Genomic DNA, 15,076 nt, shown 5'->3' with positions numbered 1-15,076 from the left:
ATTTGGGCTGTGAGTGTTATTTCACCAGATTGCTTCTAATTATGTTTGTTTGGATAGCAGATTATCTTTCTGTAGAAAAATACTTGCTTTTATGTTCTGAGACGTGGCTCATTTGAACTGCAAAAGCTATGCATGTGTTTTTCTTTATTCTCAGTACAGAGTGAATTTGCCATGTCTGCAAAGTGATTAAAATTACCAAATAAGGAAATGAGAACAGATAAAATATTTTTAAAGTTACAAAGCAGTTGTCAGAAAAGAGAAACTATCACAAGTCTTTCAGTAGCTCTTCTGGAAAAGCTGCTCAGAAGTGGCAGTTCTAATTTTTAAAGGCAAAGTAGTAACGTATTTCTACATTTATTTGCAGCCACTTACCAAAGGTCTGGAGACAAGCAACTGCCCATCATCATTTTTCCTTGGGGAGGGGAAAAGCCTAGGTCAAGGTAGGAGACTTTAAATTTGTTAGCAGCTTCTGTAAGGCTGCCAGAGCTAGAAGAGACCAGCAGGATTTATATTTCTCATATATATTTCATACTATATGATGGGGCCAAACCATACCAAGCTGCACACGCCTGTTTCAGTATTGTATACTCACAAAGAACTCAAGTGCTAACTGAAGTGTGAAATGGGAGCCTTTCAGAATGAGTTTTTCCCCTTTTATTTCTGAAGTTGTTGGCTCTGTGCAGAAGCTATCTGTTTACATTGCCTGATCCTAAACTGCAACAGTCAAGAGACAGCTCAGTGACAATTTAACACAGAGAAGTGATTTATCATTGATTTTACACCACCATCATCCATGCTACAGATGATGGAATAAATAAATTAAATATACATTTGTTTTCCATCTACAAAGTTGTAGCCAAAGCCTGTGTCTGTATAGCTCAACTTCATGGCAAATATATTTCTCATGGTGCCCAGGTATGGTAAGTAGGTTTGTTAAATTCACTGATCTATGTATGAGCCTCTTACTATACCACTACATAGGCAAGCACAGTGGTGCCACATTTCAGAAATCAACTTTAATTCAAGGGAAAAAAAACAGAGAGACTTCTGCCTGTTTGAAAGACAATCTCTTACTACTCTTTAATAACAGCTATCTTGACAGAGTACCATTTTGGGAGAGTTGCAAGAGATTAATGCAGTAGATAAGAGCAACGCTGTAGGAAAAAGTGTCAAAGTGTGGCTGTGGGCTTGCTTAGCTAGCCAGGTCAACACACAACACTGGAACAGCCATCAATATGCCCACTGTCTTTTGGGCTTCTTTGAATGCATGACAAGCTGAAGTAGTGTGAAACTGAAAAACAGAAAGGTGACACAGGCTGACTGACAGCTACCTCAGAGGTTCTTCAAGCAATTAGGCAAACAGAGGTCATCTAGACACAGCACTTTGGGACATGTTTTAATGGGCATGATGGTGTTAGGTTGATGGCTGGACTTGATGATCTTAGAGATCCTTTCCAACCTTAGCAATTCCATGATTCTGTCTTTCCAGGAAAGCTGTGGTTCACTGCATGATATTTCTGTAGCTTGAATCATTATATTGGTGATCCAAGTTTTGCACTGACTTTGTGGAGGAAGTAAGCCAAGCCAATGCGTAAGTTAATTTAGTAAGTTAAACCTTTCTTGCACTCCAGCAGGTGTTCATATGATTTTTATGAATTTAATACAGTATGCAGGGATAGAGAAGAAATATTAGGGATCACTTCATCCCTTTGGGAACAGGAAAAATCTATCAAAGGTGGTCAGTTGTCTGCCATTCTGTACTGCAAAAAATTATACTCTGTCTACTGTGCTATTGCCTCTTCACAAGCAATAAACTGGTACATGGTGTTACTGATAGACAAAAGGTCAAATCACAGATAGCCTTGCATCTCCTTTTGTCAGGTACAAGAATTATGTTGTCTCAGAGTCTAAGCTCATGTGTCTAGTGTTGCATTTATGTGGGCTGTGAAAATATTGCAGAAGTCCTAGTTTAACTGAGCTCTGTCTTCCACGTACCGATTGATCTCTGCATCACTGACATCAGTAACAAATTTAGCGTGCTACTACTGTTGAAGAAGAGGAAAGATCCATTATTAAGTAGCTTCTTGAGACACTACTGTAGTTAAGAATCCATTTAATAGAACAGACACCTCCAAAAGAAAAATGTATCTCCATTGAGGTGTTTGTTAAGACGATTAAGGATTAAAGGAGAACAAGATCAGAGGCTAAACTAGGGTCAAAATAAACAAAGCTATTTAGTCAGGTATATGAAGACGAGATTAGAAGAAATAAGGGGAATTAGAAGCCAGTGCTGATGAAGTTGACTCACAGAGCCTATTCAAGATACAGAGGGCACAGACAAGAATTCCTAAACCACAACCCAGAGTTGTTAAATCAAAACCACATGACATGCAGAAAAACAGGCCATCATGGCCAGATGGTAAAATTCTGTGAAGAACCATCTGAGGAGAAAAAAAAATCTTGTTAAATAGTATTGTTTCCACAGGTGACAGGGAACAATGACATGAAAAGCTGAAACAAAGTTTGCAGTAAAAAAGTTATGAATAGAAAAGCTCTAGGTACTAAGCAAGGTATTAATAGATTCTCTCACGTTGAATGTCAGTACTAGAGATGACTTGTTCCAAGTGGGAACACAGATTACAGTATTAATTATTAATTTATTAATAGTTGTTCCATTACCAAACAAAAATAATGGGAAGACGTGCATAAACATCATAAAACTTTGTATTATTCCATGGGATCAAAATCAGCAGTGGTAGCTTTTATAGAAAGTTTCCAAATAGGTCAGTTCTCTCCAGAGTGTTTTGGTTTTCCCACAGAAAATAGAATAGCTTGATACAGCCTGTGTGAACTGGCCTCAGGAACAGGGTCTAACATTTCACAACCAGTGGGTTGCACACTGTCAGCTACAATATGCAGAGTTGTATTTACTAGCCTGCATTATCATAAAAGCAGAATTATACATCATACCTACCCAAAACTGCACCTGTCCAAAAACTAAATTCTGTTTATTGGTTACCACAACCTTTCGAACTCTGTGCCAGGCAGCCACGTTTTAGCAAACTTTGGTTTTCCTTAGCTGTTGCTCCTTTCATTAGCATTAAACCAGTCACCAACTGGTGTGTAAGGTTCTCTGAATTGGCATGGACACATTCAAATTTAGGTCCTGCAAGGTTCCCCTGCAGCTCGTACCTCAGTTTGAGCTCCTGTGTGAGTATACATCTAACACTGAATACCCCTAAAGACCTAAATATCAGCTTCTGAACATGGCGCAACCCCACAGGTCCTGGCAGCTGATGATGCACGAGGCCTCCAAAGACGTGGTTGCATGGCTCTGATCTTATAGAGAAGGGCCTCAGACTGAATGCTGATGACACCTCTTGAGAGGGAGTTAAGGATATGTGAGAGGTCTTTTTCCCATTTGCTCAGAATTCAGATAGTTACAGCTAACTAGTGTCAGAAGCCTGCGTCACCCCTATTGCAGATAGGGGTGCTGTGGGATTTTGCCATTCCCTCCTTATAACAATGCAAGACTATGACAGCTGGTCCATAAGCCAGTGAGTCATGCTGCAATGGGAGGAACATGGGGTTGGGGGGGAAATCTCCAAGAGATGGGTGGTCCAGGCACTGAAGAGCAGGAATCACTACAGACATCCTGAGATAACTATCTGACTTGTGAGTCACAACCCAAAGATAGCAGGATTAACAAACTTAAAAGCAAAAGCCTTCACCAGACAAAGACTGTATATAATCCAGTGTATATATAAACTCCTGTTACACTACCCAGCCAATGAGCCAAAGTGCTTGGAGGAGACTTCTAAGTGGCAAGTCACTACTTCTGATGTTTCTGAGAGATGAATTAAAACCCCTGAATGCCTAGTTTCTCGCTCTTGAAACTTCACTAGTCATTTTGAGCACTTTTTCTTCTTGTTGTTAATCTTAAGTAAAACAGAATTTCAGTGAAACACAGAGGAAAGGCCTCGTTTCCTTCCACAGCAAAGTGGCACAGATGAGGGAGGCATGTCCAGAAAGCAGCAGAGATTATATGAAGTATCTGCATACCAGTATGTCTTTGTGAAAGATGTAAGTAGGCAGCGTATAATCTCGGGCCAACCTATGGGGTCCACTCATCACGGCGAGTGCAAGATCATAACATCACATAAGTAATATGCATATTTAGTAGCTTGTTCTCAAGTAGGGTTTTTTCTTATTCCTTTCTTTACACACATGCTCAGAAATACCAGGAGATCAGTTTCTTCTTAATAATGTGGCATGTTAGATCATTTAGGTGTTCATTATTTATTTCTTCCTCAGCTGTGGAGAGAAAAACCCAGCTCCTTTATCAGAGTGAGAAAGGAAACAGGAATGAAAGCTATAAATGATTGAGGCCTTTTTTTCCTCAGAGAATTATTATTTGGATTCAACTCCTTACCTAAATTGAAGGATTATTTTGTTTTCCAACTACTAACAAGCACTACTTCATTAATTAGAGCCTTGTGACTTGTGTCACTTCATTTCCCATGGAGATGTAAGTGCAGGATTATGAGAGTTTTCTAATGATAGTTCTGACAATGTGTTTTATGCATAACCTGCACCGCTGCCCTTTACTAAGGAATACCATCACAACCACTGAACTTACAGCATTTTGCTGTATATAGGAAGACTACATTTTAAGAAGATACTGCATGTTATGTAAATCCCGAGAATCAGATTTTTTTGGTGCAGCATTGTATAATATTTCTTTTTCCCCCTAACTCTTGATGATAAACATGAGAAAAACCCTAAAATCAACATATCTGATTTATAGCGATCCCAAGGTGTAACTAATATTAACACAATATTATGGTGCAAGCATGCTGGGGAGAAAATAAATTTACAACTGAACCTCTTCAGAGGGGGAAAAAAACATTAAAATTGAATATGCCACCCACAAGGAAGCCATAAGCCATGTTTGCTATTGTTAAAAAAACAACAAACAAAAACCCCAATCCATGCACACTCTTTTTGACACCGTGGATCAGATCCAAGGGATAACATCATATTGTCAGACTTCAAGTGACTGAAATAATGTTAGTAAGAACTTTTATGTGAGTGTTGGTGACACCTTACAGATATTCCCCAGGGCACTGGCAGGTCACAGATTTGTTAAGGCATGGAGTAGATACTTTCCTGTAAAAGTGCCTTGCATGCATGTGTAGAAAAATGAGTTTTGTTAACCTTTCTGCTGGTGTTAGGTCACACATGCCATCATACCTTGTAACGTAGGAGCAAAGTGTTGCAAAGCACAGAGAAGAGTGAGAGGGGCAGGAAGGAGAGCAGCCTGTCACAGGAAGCCAAATGTGCAAAATGATACTAGGAGAAGAGTATCCACATAGCGTGGAAGAGGAATGCAAGAAAAAAGAGAAGTGAAGAAAATGTTGATCCTGTGATAGAATCTGTGTTGTATTCCTCTAATTTCTGTCCTTTGGAAGGGTAATTGCAGTTTTCAGATCAAGTCATGATAACATGGTGCATCTTGAAACTCATTTGTGGTCCTAGACCATTTCTAAGAAACTGCACAAAACCCCAAGTGAACTTGCAGCAGTGTTCATTGGTGGAGGAAAGGATCAGTGATACTATTTCTGTCAAGAATTGTGTCTAGAATCTTAGCACTGCATTTGGCAGCTGTGCTGAGGATGGCAGCTCTGATCCTGCTCCCACAGGCACAGGCCAAACAGGAATGAAGAGGACAAGAAAAAGCTCAAGAGGTTGATGTCTGGCAGGTAAATGCTTGGTGTGGGCATTTACCTGAAGAGTTATATTTAAACTTTCCTTTACTACACTACACAAGAATCCTTGTCTATGCTAAGATGCAAACTTTTGGGTATAACTTTTGAAAAGGCTCTCTTTTTTTTTTAAACTTGATGGAGATGCTTCCATGCTTCAAACTAAGCTGGCAGAATTGCAAGCCTGATGGTGTGACAAATAACAAAGGACCCCTAAAGGGCTGGAGAGGACAAATTTCAGCTCTCATCAAAGGGCACCACATTGCTGCACAGAAAGAGAGCAGGGTTTGCACTAATTCTGTAATTTCTCCAGCACAGTCCATGTCTCCTGCCATCCCTCAAAATGAAAAAAACCAAACTAATCCAAAACAAGAAAACAATAGCAAAGCGTGCCTCTGACTGTGTTTGGGAAGTGCCAAGCAGCTTGTGGAAGCTGCTGCTGCTGCTTCTGCTGGGAAAAAAAGAAAGAGAAAAAAGCAAATGACAGTGATGTCAAGTTAATGAGGATCAGGACACTTGGCAGTGGAGGTTTCTGGGCTGCAGGGAGGAAAAGGGCTCTCAGGAGGTCCTGATAAGCATTAGCAGTTTTGGATGCTCAGCCAAAACTTTTGTGGTTTGCCTGTTAGTACTGAATCTCTTTTTTGTTCAGCCGTTATTTTATACTGTGCGGTCTGGCTAGCAGTTGTACAACAGCATTTAAAATATACAGCATGCTGTGAGACAGAATGCAGCTACCTTGTCAAAGATGCCAGCATTAAATTACAAAGAGGCTAGTATACTCCATTACATAGGATATAGCCATTTTGCCTGTAAAAATCCAGATAGCCTACTTCTGCTATCATTGAGTTTAGGATGCAGCAGCTGCCCTGAGTACAGAAAGGAAGGACTCGAAAATACAAAGGAAGGGAGATGGATGATCCCATTTGGGTCCATAAGCAGTCTGGCCTAGGAAAATGAGAAAGAGAAAAGGTTGGTGATCTTTTTCTGGAATAAGTGAAATGAACAGTAGTTGTGCAAAGTCTCCACAGGGCTCATCATGTGAAAGAGCAAGGCTTTTTTGGCATAATTTGAGTATAATGGAGACAGTGACTGTGGTTTTTGAAGTGAAACAGTGAAGAAACTCCACTTTTAGGTCGGAGGTTTCACTTTCTGGCAACTTTTTTAAAATTGAATGAAGTTGATCTCTTCTTAAATACTAATTCTTGGAGAGAAAACATTTCAAAATGTTGCCGGGGCACATCATAGTCCTTTGTGCTCTGCAATGGGTCCTTCTTTTCTTAGTCGTTAACTCTGTATTAGTGAAAATAAGTTCCATATTCTTAAAGGAGGTGAAGCTAAAGATGCAGCTACCCCAGAAGCTGTGTAAGAATTACAGAGGAAGGTTTGAAAAGATCTCATAAGAGAAAACAAAGGCACTAGATTAGCTTTGAACCTGGGAGTTTCCCACACTGCAAATCAAGTGCATTGTCAGGAAAAAAGCACAGGTGTACACCATATGTACAGGTTAAAAATGAGTGCTGTGATGACAGTTCTGCATTCATAATGTATATATCCCAAAGAGTATCTATGCATCTGTTCTAAACTCAGGTAAGAGAGAGATAGGGGAATTTCTTTCTAAATTACAATATTGTAAATATAGCTTTGTTCTATTGGCATAAATGTAATGATTCAGATGTGAATTTGCCTCAGAGGTTTTTCCTTTCCTTGTAATAATAGTTTTGTAGTTACCAATATTTAAATACTTACATATCTCCCCCACTTTAAGACATGGGGATAGATTATCTTGCCACTTTGCTGGGGTCTGATAAGAGCAGTGAGGAATTCTCTGCAGGAGCAGGTCTGATGTATGCTGTGGTAAGAATATAAAAGGGCTGAAAAACTCTTGGAGGATTCACAACTTTCAAATGGCAGTGCAGCACAAATGGAGGAGATGGCTTAAAACAGACCAGGATGTTGGAGAACAAAAGCAACATAAAGCTTTCTATATGACATTGCCAAAAATACCCACTATTTTTGCATCAGAAACATACAGAAACTTATTTTTCCCACCTGATATCATAGTAGGTGTTTGACTGAATGTTTTTGTGTGCGGCACAGAAGTAGCAAGCAACACATGTTTTCTGCAATTCTGAAAAACCACTGTGTGTTTTGGTTGCAGCTTTGCACAAAAAAGCAGTTTGGCCTCTGTGGTCCAGCTTTAGCAAGTTGCACACAAATCTTGGCACATGATCAAATTTTAAGGGCTGAAGCCTTTGGGGAATGTGGGGGGTAGGGAGCTGAACCCTTCTAAAAAAACTTCTAATGCCTGTGTTTGTGAGATCTGCCACCTTGGGTTCTCAAAAGAAAGGGGGAAAGTGTAAAGAAAGAGATGTAATGCCAACTCCACAAATGAATTGCTTTGTTGTTTTTATTCCTAATGTGCACCTAGAAGCCCTGAGTCAGCTTCAAGCTAGTGCGTTAGGCACTATATTCCACACATAAGAAATAAGGTGGTTGCTGTCATCAGGCTTGTACTGGCCAAAGAAAGGCTTGCCAAATTATTCTGCCACAAGAATGCATTTGTTGGCCAGGCTGGAAATGAGAGGGATTTTGTTGAAGAATTGAACACAAGTTTTACATCAGCTCTGGTTAGTCCAGGCAAAAATAATGCTTTAAATAAACAAACAAACAAACAACCAGAAAAGATACCGAACAGTGGTTTGTGAATCAAAATACTTGGAGCTAAAAAACTGATCAATATTTACATCATGAGAAGCTGACAGTCAGAATAGCATCGCTTCTACATACTACTGCAACAGGAAAAGGAAAATATTTTCTACATCCTGAATCAGTTATTTAAGCTTTCTCTCTACCTCCTTGGGAGTATGACAGAATCGATCAGCCAAGCTGAACAACACTGGCATTGCAAACATTTATTCATACCATCTGGTACAGAGTCAGATCCAAGCAACAAAGGCTTTTATTTTCCCACAAAGGCTGAAGGTTACATAAATGTTACCCACATACTTGTGGCATCCCAACATGTTATTCTCACGTGCTGTAGAGAGATTGACAATTCCCAGACCAGAACAAGACAGCCAGCCACGAAGATTCCTGCAGCACAATTGCTTACTAATGCCACTAAATGCACATTTTAGACCCCTTGAAGAGCATTAAATCCCCCTTGTTCCTTATTGCACAGATAATATACATGGTCAAACATGACAGGCAACATCTCCAGTGGTTAAATGTGAGGGTAGTAATGTTAGGCTTTTTTTACTTATCTGGGATGACCACTTACTTGAACTCACTTATGGCTCTATTTCATTCAGCTGCTCATAAATTATATTGGCATCCTGAACTTGTGAAAGTAAATACATATTTGATGCTTCACCAGTGTACAGTCAGTCTCACCACTTTTTTTTTCTCAAGCATTCAGATGCTCACATGAAACTTTCCACCCTTTGACCTAACTATAAACATCACCTGAATGAGTTCTAGGACCTAAATGGCTTGCAAGTGATTGTGTAAAAAGTAAAAGTTTAAGAAATACAGACACCTTCAAAATAGTTTAATGATGCAAGGTAATCTGTTTGAAAGAATATATGTTTTTCCTTAACTTACATTTCAGAAGCTCATTTGCCTTCTCCACAGCCTTACAATTAAGACATTTATTTCAAACAGCTTCAGGCTTTTAATGCACAAAGATAAACTGAGATCTGAAACTTAGCATGGTTGCTCACCTGCTGCTGGTCCCCCTGTTTATGAGATGCTCTTAACAGGCCTCCAGCTTCTGCAGCAACTCTTGCTCCATGCATGGGATTATATCCTTCAGGCACAAAGCTGCCAAGGAAATTCTGTAGTTGAGTGTTCAGAACTAGACCTGGTCAGAATTGTTCTTTTCCTGAAGGAAACATTAAAGTAAAATTAAAGTAAAAAGTAGTTTAATAGGACAAAAGTGAAAGCAAAGCCCACAAGCAGAAGCAAGAGCAAACAAAAAGATTCTGATATCATATGGTATGAGATACCCTTGTGGCCAGTTTGGGCCAGCTAACCCAGCTGTGTGCCCTCCCAAGACCTTGCCCACCCTTCAGCTTACTGTGGTGGGAGGAATGTTGCCAAAGCACAGCCTTGGTGCTGTGTGAGCGCTGCTCAGCAGTAGCCACTGATAACAGCAGTGTGTTATAATTTTCCATGAAAAATCCAGCATATGCTCATTCCTTCCTGAGTCTCTCTGAATGAGGAACACCAAACAAAATGTTATTAGGGAAGACCAGACACTCTGCTTTGATAGGAACACAGTTTTAATGATAAGGCCAGATGTGAGGAACTATATTACCTAGTTCTAAAGATTAATCAGGGCATAACACAGACCATTGTTTTTTGGTTGGTTTGGGGTTTTTTGACAAATTAAATAAAAAGTTCTAAATTTGATTTCTTATGAAGCTACCTAGATCACTTGATAGTACTAACAGAGAAAATGAGGAAATCGGTAAGAAACGGTGCATTTTTCCAGTACTCCTTTAAAGCTCTTCCTTTTAAAGCTGAGCTCTGGTCACACATGAGAGTCTTCTATGCAAACCTAATTGTATGAAGCTGCTATGGAAATTTCCATTGTTAGGGACCAGGCTAAACTCAAGTCTCACTGCATTCAGATGAATCAAGATCTTCCTCTTTGGGAAAAAAATATTAATATCTCAATTATGTGATAGTATTGAGTGTTTGTGCCTTACAAAACAACTTAGGGAGTCTCAAAGCCTGTTACTATCAGATGCTGCAAAGGCTTCCTGAGGAAGAAATCACTGTATACCTAACCTGTTTGTTTATTTCTTTTGCTTAGCCAGTCAAAGGCAAAACATTGTTCGGCATATGGCTTACCCACAGCCAGAGGTATGCTCAATAATTTGGATTTCATAATGGCCCACAGCTTTCTAAGACAGGTAAAGCCTGGATGACACTGGGCACTTTATGTCCAGTAAGGACAAATGAGCTTTTATCTTGTAGCATCTTTATCTCAATATAAAGCCACCTACTGTCTCATGAATATTTTCAAATTTAATCAGTTAAAGAATGCCGCTGGCACAAAAAGACCTAATAATTTATCTTTGTCTGACTGATTCCCAGTTACCTAAGAAAAGAATCTGTCAACTAGAAAGGCAAATCCTGTGGCACCTACATAACAGAAGAAAGCAATGGGAATGTTTCCTGCAAGATCAAATAAGGACTCCAGTATTTGACTTCTACAGCAATAGTGCACAATTTCCAGATGTTTATGACTTTGAAGAAAAACTGGTTTAGAGATAAGGATCTCAGAAGAGCTCATACTGAGAGCTGAGTGCTGTGCACATGAGACGTGCGATACTTCAACTTCTGATCTATGTAAGAAAGGACAAGACGTTAATTTAAGGCACCAGACAAGACTGTCTGTTAGTCGTGTAACTCAGAAGTGTCTAAATGGTACAGTTTCATACTTCCACAAAGCTTAAAAAAAAGGCCCACAAAACCTCAGCCCTTCCTACTGTCATTATAGGAAAACTTGGTCAAGAGATTAGCCTTTCTGATCCTATTCCCAGCTTACACTTCAGGGCAGTGGCAGAATCCTGCAAGCCACATTTCATGAAATAGTCTATTTGGGTTATAATCATGTATGGAATGAGTGGAAAAAAATCACTCTCATAATTTTAATTGTTTTCTTGAGATGCTGCAAGTAGATAAATTAAGGGTCAGATTTAAAGTAAGACAGCACTTATGAGCATTTCATTATTACTTTCAGCATTTATATTGTCATAAAAAGAAAAACAAGAGCTTTGCAGGACTGGGATAAGAATGGTAAAGAAAAAATATGTATTGAAACACAAATCAAACATTTTTTTCATATAAATAAAATAATTTTGATAGAACAATCAAAAGCAGGAAACTAATAACTTATCTTTTAGAGGATTACAAATAATACTTTTTTTTAACCTTATCTGCCATATAGGTGAACAGTAAGAGTGCTGTATTTCCTTGGTACCTGAGCTCTAAAACAGAGGTATCTCAGTATCTCCCTCCTTAGGTGGAGAGGTTAGAGACAGCACTGCAGGACTAAACTGGATGACTTGATTTTTCAGAATACTTGGCTTTGTGTTTGGGCTTTGATAACATCAGTTAATTATGAAGGAATCTTTTATCTTTTCTCAGTCCAGTTGACCCTAAGTCATGCAGTTAAGCAAGAAATGAACAGTTCTCATAGACTGAAATTAAAAAGAAAACTAATAATCAGATAGAGATTTCTATCAGAGAAACACTTGGATTATTTCATATGCTTGTGTTTTAAGTAGCATGAAATGTAGCATATGCTTAAGGCTATTGATTATTTAGAAGGCCCTTGAAATAGGCTTAGGTGTGCCAGTTAATGAGGCCCTTGTATTAAGCTCTCAAAATACCCTTTAAGGGATATATTCTTTCTTCTTCTAGCAATGTGAATTGTATTATTACACTCACTCCAGAGAGACCAGCCTCACTGAAATACATGGAAGCTCATACCATAGGTTCACTAGGTTTGCAGTTGCCAGGGACTGAGAAGCTTGTATAGGACAGATTTTAATCTGATTTTAACACTTTCATTGACCAGACTATGCAGTTAATATTTTTAAATATTTTACTCCTTCTCTCTCTGTGAATCTACAGTTTAAAACAGGCCTGTCCTTATTCAGGGCTTCCATAAGAAAGAGGCTCTTGTGCTAAACATTTATATCTCACCGCTAGCTTTAAAAATTACTCATCTTTAATAAAGTCACCACAAACTGCACAATTTATTTTTGTACAACAGGAGTCCATCTTCTTCTCCCTTCCAGAAAATATACAAAAACAGGTGGCTAGAGTTCCTGAAAAAAAAACAAAACCATTTTAAATGTTTACTTGTTTTAAGGTATACTTAGGAATTTTAAACGTTCTTAAGAAAAAACCATTTTATTAAGTGAATTTTCAGCACTACTTTTTCTTTTTGCCTGGAGTTTTAGGCATTCTCTAAACCTACACCTTATTTTCTGTCTCTGCTGTTTGCTTATTTTCAGATTAGGCCAAGAAAATCTTCAAATAACAGTCGAGAAACACAGCATGAGGTAATGTTTTTCAACTAGTTTGTTCAGTGGTTACAGTTCATAAAAGAAGCCTAAATACGTGGTTATGTGGCTTATTTTAATTTCATAATGATTTTAAACAATTGATAGTGTAAACAGAGTGCAACATCTGAAAAGGACTCCAGTGGACATTGTAGAAAAATGCTGCCCTGCTGTTTTTAAAAGTGTGAGAAAAGGAAATTCCGATACATTTCCAAACTATTTTATTGGGGTTTGTTAGTTGGGTTGGGTTTTGGCGAGGGGTTTTCTTTAGTTCTTTATTTAAGGATGATGGACAGTAACATATGGATTAGATGAAAGGAGTTTTGGCTAATAAAACAATAAAATCTTTTAAATCCATATTACTGGAGAAAATGGCAGTTGTGTAATGAGTGAAGGTCGGAAATTAGATTTTGTTACTGGTTATGCTGCCATTTTTGGCAAAGTAAAGCTTTGGGAGATATTTTTGATGAGCCACCCTGTAAATCTGAAGTAGTTTTGTCCTCCCGTTTTACATCTTTGCATGGAACTGCAAAACAACACAAAATTTAGACAGAAGTGAACCCCTTTTTCCATGACAGCTACCCTGCAGGTGGATGGCACTGCAGTCTGGGATGAATCAAGATGCTGAATAGCTTCGGTAAGTTCTGAAATCTTCTGGCTATATTGATTTTTTTTGGATTTTAAGGCATGTAGCAACTTATGGTCAAGCACTGTGGGCTCAGATCAACCTGCTTGTGGGGACCCCAGATCCTTGCTTCCCATCTGACTGAACCAGTATTTCCACTATCTAAAGGAGCCACCTTTACCTCCTGAGCCTCTTTCTTATTGACAGATTTAGACAGACTTGTCCTAGGCCACAGGACAAAGAGATGTTAACGCAGTGTCTCACTGGAGTGCTAGGCTTTCTTACCGCATTAGAACCCTTGTTCTCTGTTACTTTGTTGGTGTACATGAGTGCACCATGCTGCACTACTACCAGAGGATACTCCATCATGCTACTATTAGAATGAACTTGAATAGCTGGGAGTTTTTGAATTTCTCATGAAGAAACAAACAATGAGATCTAAATCAGAAAATTCCACCGTGGATTTTCTGAATTTAAGAAGTCACGGATGGAGTGGGAGAAAGGGAAAGCAAAAGGCAAAGGAAAATGTGTTTCATCTTCTTCTGGGAAGATGCCACAAATGCAGACTGAATTTTTACATTGCAAATTTGGAAAAGTGTTGTGTAACTCATGTTCAAAATAGTAATTGAAATGTATAGTGTTTATTACATTCCCATATGTTTGCAATTGAGGTATGACTCTAGTAGATGGGAAGCAAAAAGCTCTAATTTGCTGCTTAGCATCAGAGCTGTTGCACATTCATTTAAATAGCTTTATTTATCTTCTTCCCCATAAAGAACCTTCCATACTGTAAATTTATTGAATGGTTAATGGCCCAAAAGTATGGGGTTCATTACAAAATGAAGTATTTATTGCAGTGTTAATTAAATAAAAGCATTGTAATCTTTCCAAATTGAACAATTATGTTCATTTGAACATTTTAAACAGAAAATCTTTTATATACTAATTGAGTTGCATAATGAAAAGCACGTGTAATGGAAATTTTAATCAAAACAAATACTGAAATAATTTGAACACTTTTTACAATATAAAAGGTCTACCTCAGTTTTTATTAGAAATATTATAACAGCCAGATTAGTTTCAGAACTCATGACCTTTGAGTGCGGTATATTATTTCTGAGCTGATAGGCCACCCTCACATACCAGTTGGCTAACCCCTTAAACATCAAAGTTACTGCTTGGCTACCAGCCTCAAACCATGACAGACTGGCTGCAAGCCCAAAACTTGACAGCCTGGCGCTAGGCCTGTAGCCTTAGCTGACAGCCTTTTCTGCAAGGGGCCGATGAATGATTTCTGGCAAGTTGTGCTGCTCTCTGACTGACTGGAGAATAGCATTCGATCAGAAAATGTGCACAAAGCCTCCGCAGGTCTCTAAGAGATGGCGCTTTGCCGAATGCCCAGATCAACGCCGTGTTCACACCCAAGAGTTAGCTATTGACTCAAATTCACCAAGCAACCCTAGAATATTTGAAGCTGCAATTACAGTTCAAACAGCTCAGCCACCTCATGTTGAAATTTTATTCAAAATTCAAGAGTACCCTTTTGCTTCTCTCTGTTGCCCGTTCTGAACTCTCAGGCATAGCTGGCTTTGTTTGCCCGTTTG

General features: G+C 38.8%; 1 protein-coding gene across 13 annotated transcripts in view; it reads right to left on the bottom strand.

Moving 5' to 3' along the window:
• LOC135182515 (uncharacterized) overlaps positions 1 to 15,076 on the bottom strand; it is a 98,290-nt gene that overhangs the window by 6,405 nt on the left and 76,809 nt on the right. For 8 of the 13 annotated variants that reach the window (XR_010305230.1, XM_064156688.1, XM_064156692.1 and 5 more), the window contains 3 exons: positions 9,844 to 12,610; positions 9,488 to 9,648; positions 7,512 to 7,614 (listed from right to left, as the gene is read on the bottom strand). Coding sequence is in view for 12 of the 13 variants with exons in the window: in XM_064156688.1 (XP_064012758.1) it covers positions 12,520 to 12,610 (91 nt within the window). In the remaining variant the exon portion in view is untranslated. The remainder of the gene's footprint in view (positions 1 to 7,511; positions 7,615 to 9,487; positions 9,649 to 9,843; positions 12,611 to 15,076) is intronic. The other 5 variants (XM_064156691.1, XM_064156690.1, XM_064156697.1 and 2 more) reach the window with 3 other exon arrangements.

The sequence above is a fragment of the Pogoniulus pusillus genome, chromosome 16 (assembly GCF_015220805.1).
Source record: "Pogoniulus pusillus isolate bPogPus1 chromosome 16, bPogPus1.pri, whole genome shotgun sequence".
In the NCBI taxonomy this organism is placed as follows: domain Eukaryota; kingdom Metazoa; phylum Chordata; class Aves; order Piciformes; family Lybiidae; genus Pogoniulus; species Pogoniulus pusillus.
Note: the sequence above shows the minus strand (reverse complement) of the source record. Positions and strands in the feature narration are given on the sequence as shown.